Here is an 8,689-nt window from a genome sequence, read left to right on the forward strand (position 1 = left end):
AGAAACAAGATATATAAACACTGATTTAAATGAGTCATATTTTCAAGGGACATAAAAATGATTAAAAGTCTACTTAAAGGACCCATCGTATGCCTAATTTACCACAGTTGATATGGTTCCTTGGGGTCTTAATGAAATATTTTGGTCAAAATACCACAAGGATCATTTAAAACAACACCTGTCTTAAACAGCCCTCCTCAGATAAACCTGTTTTGAGTGCCCCCCCCCCGCACCACACTCCTCATCCCTCCTCCACGAGATACAAGCGCCCAGAATTTTAGCTATCCATTACCTCTATAGAAATATGGCTACTGGAGACAAAGAGGACAATCTTGCAACCATATTGTTTTGAACCAGAGTCAGGTGGGCCGAAGCCTGGCTGCGAGAGCCCCAGCGTAGCCCCGCAGTGGGAGCAGTGGGTGCTGGAGCTGTCGCAGCAGCAGCAACCTTCCACACTGCTGACTCAACGTGTCCCAGGGGTCTCCGCCTCGATGATCGGCATGTTTATGCGGCCACTTAGATGCCTGACGGGTAGCAGCAGCGAGCTTACGCTAGCTAACGCGCTCCACCGTCTCCCCTAGCTAGCCGGGGATTCAGGCCGTCTCTTCCCGGAGCCGGTGAGATGATGGTGGGGGGTGGTCCAAGGCCATGTAGCGAGGCTCCCTACATGGGCATAGTTGGAAAATGACGTACTTTTTGGTTGTAACCCCGTCTGGTTTCTGATATATAGGAACCACTACAAATCGCAGGAATGTTTTTTTTCCAGAGTTTTGGGACGGTAGACATGCCAGATACCCAAATTAACATCTAGAAGCACTACAAAAGTTGAATTTTCATAATATGTTCCCTTTAAAACAGTGAACTATGAATATGTATAATATGAATATCTGCTCATAGTTCCTAATAAATTTGTTGCAAAGGATGCAACTGAATCACTTCTCTCCTTAATGAATCCTCACGTCTCATACAATAGGACTCAATCTTAAATCTTTTACCACACTCGGATCAACTAAACGGTTTCTCTCTTGTATGAATCCTCATATGTGTTTTTAGATCGCTCCTTTGGCGAAATTCTTTATCACACTCAGGGCAACTAAACGGTTTCTCTTCTGTATGACTGCTCATATGTGTATTTAGATTTGACCTTTGGTTAAAACTTTTACGACACTCAGAGCAGCTAAACGGTTTCTCTCCTGTATGACTTCTCATATGCGTTTTTAGTTTGCTTCTTTCGTTAAATCTTTTACCACACTCAGAGCATCTAAAGAGTTTCTCTCCTGTATGATTCCTCATATGTGTATTAAAGTGGCCCTTATGGTTAAATCTTTTACCACACTCAGAGCAACTAAAAAGTTTCTCTCCTGTATGAATCCTCATATGTCTATTTAGATGGCTCCTATCGCTAAATCTTTTACCACACTCAGAGCAACTAAAAAGTTTCTCTCCTGTATGAATCCTCATATGTCTATTTAGATGGCTCCTATCGCTAAATCTTTTAACACAATCAGAGCAACTAAACGGTTTCTCTCCTGTATGACTCCTCATATGTGTATTAAAGTGGCCCTTATGGTTAAATCTTTTACCACACTCAGAGCAACTAAAAAGTTTCTCTCCTGTATGAATCCTCATATGTCTATTTAGATGGCTCCTATCGCTAAATCTTTTACCACAATCAGAGCAACTAAACGGTTTCTCTCCTGTATGACTCCTCATATGTATATTTAGATGGCCCCTATGATTAAATCCTTTATCACACTCAGAGCAACTAAACTGTTTCTCTCCTGTATGAAACCTCATATGTCTATTTAGATGGCTCCTAAGGCTAAATCTTTTACAACACTCAGAGCAACTAAACGGTTTCTCTCCTGTATGAATCCTCATATGTTCATTTAGATTGCCCCTATGGCGAAATCCTTTACCACACTCAGAACAACTAAACGTTTTTTTTTCTGTCTTACATCCCATATCACTTAGATGCTGTTTGTTATTTCTTGTATTTAAACCAGTCTGAGTTTCCCTGGTCTCCATCCATTCATCCTCACTGACTTCAGTCTCAGAAGAGTCTTCAGTCTTGTCCTCAGGACCTGGTTGTAAACGTCCATCAGGACCTGAGTTCCTTGCTGGTTCTGGTCCTCCACAGTCCGCTCTGTTCTCCTTCGTCTCACTGGGATGAAGCTTTGACGATTTAAGTTTCTCTTCATCTTCTTCACTCTTCACAGCGACAGGAGTCAATGTGAACTTGATATCAGCCTCCTTCAGTCCTTGAAGCTGCTGTCCATCCTGATTGGTCCACAGTTCCTCCTGTTCCTCTTTAATGTGGGGGGGCTCTAAGTCCTCCGGGTCCACAAGGGGGCTCAAGTGCTGCTCCTCAGGGGGGACCTCTTCTTTAATCACCACCAGTTGCTGGATGTCTGCAGGACACACTGAAACACAAATAAACACGTTTATCATTTCAGACTTTCCTGAAGTGTTTTGAAAAACTTGTGTTGTGTAATGTCGACTGTTGTGATTTTTTATTGATCACATTCAGAAGGTAGAGATGTGTAGGTCGTTTACAGTTGGTGTTACGACGCAGCTCGTAAAGGAAGCTGCATAAAACAAAGGGTTTCTGGTACAAAAAGTCTTTCATTTTGAGGCCAAATAAACCAATTAGGGCACTAACTTTTTCCCCGCCCACAAGTCTCAAGGATGTGTTACATTAACTCATATTTAATATATTGCATTACTTTGAATATTGCAAATTGACATTGCTCTCCTGTGCTGCATTTTGCAATTGACTTTCACTTTACTTTTTATATCTTTTATATTTTTCTTTTTTATATATTGTTTTTTTTTTTTTCTTCTTATGTGTGTTGTATTTATTTAGATTTTTTGTTCATTGTATGCACCAATAACCAGAGCAAATTCTGGGGGGGCTTTCAGACAAGACCTGTGGGTAAAACTCCAGACTTTCTGTTTCAGACATGAGCAATACAGCAGCAGGTTTTCTGCACAGACTAGTTCACACCAGCTTCAAATCCTCCTCATTATTCAGGGGAGAGGAGGAGCAGCAGTCAGAGACCGGAAGTGACGTGTTAACTCCGCTGCTCAGGCTGATGCTAGCTAACGTTAGCCTGGGTGCGGTTCCTCTAGGGCAGGGGTATTCAAATGAAATTTAGAGAGGTCCAGTTTGAGAAAATTTCTTGAAGCAAAGGTCCCGAATATCATAATTTCTTACTATTTAGGGTGATATATATTTAAGTAGCCTACTAGTTGTATCAGCAACTGCATGTACTCAACACCTGACTAATTAAATGTATTCAGTTCGATTAAAAAAACTTTTGACAATTTCTATTGTCACGTAACATAGAACTGAATATATATGTATGATTGCAGATATGCATAATGTTCTCTCACTAACTAAATAAAATTAGGACTGCATTTCAAAATAAGACAAAATAAATAAAATGTGATATAAAGTGCTTAACTTCAGACAAATTAAATAAAGGGAGCAAAAGCTTGAATTTCTCTTTTTCTGTTTCAAAACTTGCCTTAACAGTCTCAACCGATGATAACAATTGAACAGTTTTGGAATAACTTTCTTCCCCTCTTATATCCCACTCCCCAAATTCTGCTCAGAGAGAGAATTGAGCTCTAGCTTGTCCTGCAAGAATTTAAAATCTGGGCCGGAATGGAGTCAGGGCCATTCTCAAACACATGCGTTGAACGATATTTAGTTTTGATGATGTTCATTGTGTAGAAAGCTGCCTCGCAGTTGTATGTTGAGCCAAACATGGTCAAGATGTACAGGGCTACTTTCCTCAGAATCAGAATCAGAATCAGAAGTCTTTTATTGCCAAGTAGGTTTACACCTACAAGGAATTTGCTCTGCACTCAGACCTGAGAAAGCTGTCTCTGAGACCATTTGCAGCCAAAAAGTGAACGGATCAGTTCTTGCAAACTGCTCTTTCAGGGCCACATCTGCTTGTAGATCAACCAATTGCATCTGGAGAGCCCCAGCGTTTACTCATTTAAAGTGCTGTGAGACTTTTTTGAGAACCCCATGATATCTGTGATGAGAAATGGGTTCTGAATGAACATGGTGAGCGGCTGTCCAAAGCTTAAGCTGTCAAAACGTTTTTTTGAAGTTTACATTCAGCTTTTCAATAAGGTCAACAAAAGCAGACAAATCTCTCTGTCCCTAAACCTGTTCCTTCACTGCTGGGAAGTGTGCACAGTCTCCCTGAAGGTCTTCCTTGAACACCTCAAGTTTCCTCGGAAAGGAGCGGACAGCTTTCATAAATTGAATTGTTCTTGCCCTGTAGCCTCAAATTCAGTTCCTTCAGATGTGAAGTGATATCAACCAAAAAGGCCACATTATCCATCTATTTCTCATTTTCTAAAAAGAGAGAAAACTACGTTGCCTTCTGACTTCTTACCTCTGCCAAGAAAGCTGCTACTTCCCTCCTGATGGACCCAAAGCGCTCTAACCCTGCCTTTACTGAGCCATCTCACATTGTTGTGCAGCAAAAGATCATCAGCATCGGCATCAACTTCTCTGAGGGATTCCCTAAGCATGTGATGCTGGTAGGAAGAAGATGCCCTGAGAAGATTGATAATTTTCATCATTGTATTCATTACCTCAGCATGCTCATCTGACAGGGAGGCGCAGAGGACAGATTGATGAATGATGCAATGGTAAGCTATGAGCTCAGGATTGTCCTCTTTCAGTCTTGCTACAGCTCCTTTCTCTCTCCCTATCATAGCAGGGGCTTCATCTGTGGTTATTGAAACCACTTGTTGTGGCTCTATTCCTCTCTTTGTTAACATCTCCTTAAGAGCCAGGTAGATGTCTTCTCCTCTTGTACTGGTCTGAAGGGTAGAGACACCTAACAGGTCTTCAAAGAACGCTTCCTGTTCTGTGCTGAAAAACCTGACATACATTAACAGCTGAGCACTGGTCACACACATCAATGGACTCATATACAGCTAAGCCTACACATGGTGCCTTATGAATGGCTTAATCTAGCTCATTTAGCACATCTCCCGATACTAGTTCACTTCTCTTTGTGGCGGATGATGCTGACATGGGTATAGGGTTGCAAAGGGGTGGCAAATTTCCGCAAACTTTCTGAAAAATGTACATGGTAATATTCAGCTCAGGAATTTTGAGGAATTAAAAAAAAAAAAAAAATTAAATGCTGAGCACTAAAGACAAATCATTCACAACCTTATTTTAAAGATGTGTGGAATGCAGCACACGCTGCACGTTGAATTTCAACCCTGCACTGTGCATTTTTCCATCTCATATGCAGATAATTCCCAGCATCCTTCACACTACAGCAGGGCTATTGAGACCTGCTGTAGTGTGCAGGACTAGCCAGGTAAGTTTCGATGATATTACTGGGGAAAATATATTAGCATGCTGATTGAGGATTGTTCATCTGTTCATCCAGCCTAATTCTATTCATTTATCCATCAATTATAAATATTTTTAAATATGATTCCAATTGATCAACTATTTATATCTCTGGCATTGCTTTAGTGTTTTTTTACAAGCTTTTTTCTCATCTTATTCTACAGAAGAATGCCAAGTGTACTATCTCATGTGTGGAGACATTTCAACCCAGCCAATGTAGAAGGAAAGGCTGTGTACATTTGCAAATACTGTGCAAAGACCTATGTTAAGACTGACACAAAGATGCAGAAGCATATAGTCAAGTGCCCAAAGTTTCCTCAGGGATCAAATCAGCCTATGACAAAACAAAATGTTTATAGTTATGTCTCTATATGACAAGGTAAATACAGTTTGTATAAATTACCCACACAATTTCCAGTTTATTCCTGTTAATTCCCATGGAAAGTTTCCCGCTTTGAATATTCCCGGAATTTTGTCACCCTACATGGGTATTGCTTTATTTTATCACAAAGCTCTTGTTTTTGTTTTCCCTAAAGAAATGTTTCAGCAACTGCACTCGTTCTTTCTATGACAACCCCTCCATCAGTAAATGGCTTTTTGTGTTGACCCAAAAATACAAGCAACTCTGAGGGAACACTCATGAGCACGTTGTTGGGCAGTGAATGAGTGGCTCAGGATCCTGGTGGACTGGTCACATTGTGCTCACTTCAGATTTAAGTGGGCCATTTCAATTTAAATGCTCTATTTTCGCTTTCCACTTCTCTTTTTTTGGAGAGCATCATTTGTTCCTTACGTTTCTCTCCCTTTCTCCGTCTCACTCCTCTTTTTCTCCGGCTCACTCCTCCGTTTCTCTACCTGTATCGCTATCTTTCTTTTTCTTTCTACCGTCTTTTCGTGTGTAACTTACCTCTAACTCTCTCATCTGTCTGCAGTGTAGAGTCGCAATATTTACCGCCTACAATGCACAGACTTGATTGGCTGAGTAGTATCACGTGGGATGGCTTACCTCGCATGCAATTGGTCAATGCGTTTCCTCATCCGCTAAACGACTACCGTAATGACTAAAAAATATGCGCCGGTTAAAAATAGAAGCGCCCCGTCAGGTTTTGAATCGTAACCTTCTTTTTTGGCTGTAGGTCCAGGTCCTACGTGGGACGGCTTCGGGGTCCGCCTGTTAGTGTCACTGCTCTACGGACTGACCTGCTCTGTTCAGCCGGACTACTGGCTTCATCGCGGCATCGAGCAGCCTCCTCTGTCGGCAGATCTCCCGCTCGGACCGCCCCACTCGGTCCTCGTACTCTAACAAGATTTCCTCAAGCCCCGCGAGGATCTGTTCCCCCGCCGCCGCGAGCCGCTCAGTGAGCATCGCTCTCAGCTCCGGGACTTGATCCTTTCCTTCTCCTTTCTCCACCTGCAGCAGGAAGTCTTCAGCGGCAGCGCTGATCCGCTCATGTACCGACACCCGCAGCAGCTGCACGGCGGACATGTTCCTCCTCTCCTCACTCTGAGTCTCTGAGGGGACAAAGACCATATGACAAAGACAGTCCGCGACAGGAAACAGAGACTCCGAGCTCCGAGTCAGCAGTGACCCCTGTTGGACTGGAGGACGAAGAGGAAACAAAAGTACTAATACTGCACAGAAGAAATACTCCGTTACAATTACTTGTTAAACAAGTACAAGTAAAAGCAACGAAATAAACTTAACCAATGGTCGAAGAAGTATTCGGATCATTCATTAAGGTAAAAGTACTAAGACATTAAAGTAGTATTCCATTACACGTAAAAAGTACTAAGACACTGAAGTAGAAATACTCAACAATTAAAGTAAACAAACTCCGACAGTAAAACCAAAAATAAACAACATTTTCTAGGACTAAAAAGCAGCACTGAACGGGCCAGAGGACATGCATTTTGAAACGTTGCATGTGTTTCATTTTCACACTGATCAGTAGGTAGCGCTATGACCCTTAGGAATTATTGACTCATAGAGCTGTTCAGGCTTGGTTGCTGATCATGAGACAGAAGTTTGGTGGTGATAGGACAATGCACAGTGGAGTTATGACAACATCGTCTCCTTTGGCAAAGGATGAACCTTCGCCGTATCTCAATGTTTACACGGTTTGAGGAAACGTCTCAATTCTGGGAGAGAGACGTCACCTTTGAAGACATAAAGATTCCTTTGATCTTTGATCACTGACACTCACTGCAGGAGTGGAATTGTTTGTTGAGGGGGGACGCTCCTGAAATAAAATCCTTACAATTTCAATATGGCCTCCCACTGTCTCTTACTGCACAGTGCTCGGGCCCTGATAAATAATAATAATCAGGCGTTGAATTATTGATAAAGAGCAGGAGAAATAAATAAACAGTGAACATTTGTTTCAAACTATTTAATCTATTTTCCCTTATTGTTGTTTATCAATGTTCAATTCCCCCCAGTCTTTAAAGAAAGAGGAAAAAGTAAAAGACAAATTAATGTGTTATCAGTCGATATAGACTAAGTTCTTTCTTGTTCTTATATTGATAAAGCTTTTGATTAAAAATGGTTTGAGTCTGTCCATCTCCAAACAAGAAAAAGCTGAATGAAGAATATAACAATTTGATCATCTGAACCAATATTTTTTGTGTTTTATGTAAAACTTTCTCTGGCTCAATGTTAGAGCAAACGTTTAATTTAAAAATTTTCCGCAAGACTCCAGAAGAAGTCCGGTCGAGGCGGTCGAACCAGATCTGATTCTTGTTCCAGGTCTAGATCTGATTCCACTTGTGATTCTATTCCTAGTTGTGGTCATGGCTCTGGACTGGATTGGGTTTAGTTATGCTGTTCTGGTGTCAGTGGGAGAAGTCATTGGTTTTGTGAAAGCCACTAAGAGAGACACACTGAGAGTTACATGAATAACTTCTGCTTAACAGACATCTCAGAATCCGAAGAATGTGTGGCTGTCGCTGTGTGAGCTTGTGTAGTCTGTTGATCTGTGTCAGTGCGAGTTCACAAACACTAACAAGCGTCTCCCTCCGCTGATGAAACACAGGCACCTCTGGAACTCTCACTGTGGTGATGGGCCTGAGATTCATCAACTCGGGAAGTTCATGCCAGCGGGTTTTATGACTTTATTCAGGTGAAACCCCGTCATTAAGACTTTAAATGACTTGAACCGAGAACGCCTCGACGCAGTTTCTTTTAATCTGGTACAAACATTCACTTGGACGTTGACTTCGAGAATTTAAGTGACCCATTGACTTCATGAGTCTGTAACTGCTCTGGTTGCTGGAGACAAAAAACCACGAGGC

General features: G+C 41.7%; 1 protein-coding gene across 1 annotated transcript; it reads right to left on the bottom strand.

Moving 5' to 3' along the window:
* LOC128454264 (gastrula zinc finger protein XlCGF57.1) lies at nucleotides 1-6,936 on the bottom strand. Its single transcript, XM_053437616.1, has 2 exons — nucleotides 6,599-6,936; nucleotides 1-2,423 (listed from the first exon to the last, which is right to left on the bottom strand). Exons 1-2 carry the CDS (start codon nucleotides 6,927-6,929, stop codon nucleotides 1,006-1,008), a joined length of 1,749 nt encoding a protein of 582 aa, XP_053293591.1. The 5' UTR covers nucleotides 6,930-6,936; the 3' UTR covers nucleotides 1-1,005.
* Between the last annotated feature and the right edge of the window lie 1,753 nt (nucleotides 6,937-8,689).

Source organism: Pleuronectes platessa, chromosome 13 (assembly GCF_947347685.1).
Source record: "Pleuronectes platessa chromosome 13, fPlePla1.1, whole genome shotgun sequence".
Lineage (NCBI taxonomy): Eukaryota > Metazoa > Chordata > Actinopteri > Pleuronectiformes > Pleuronectidae > Pleuronectes > Pleuronectes platessa.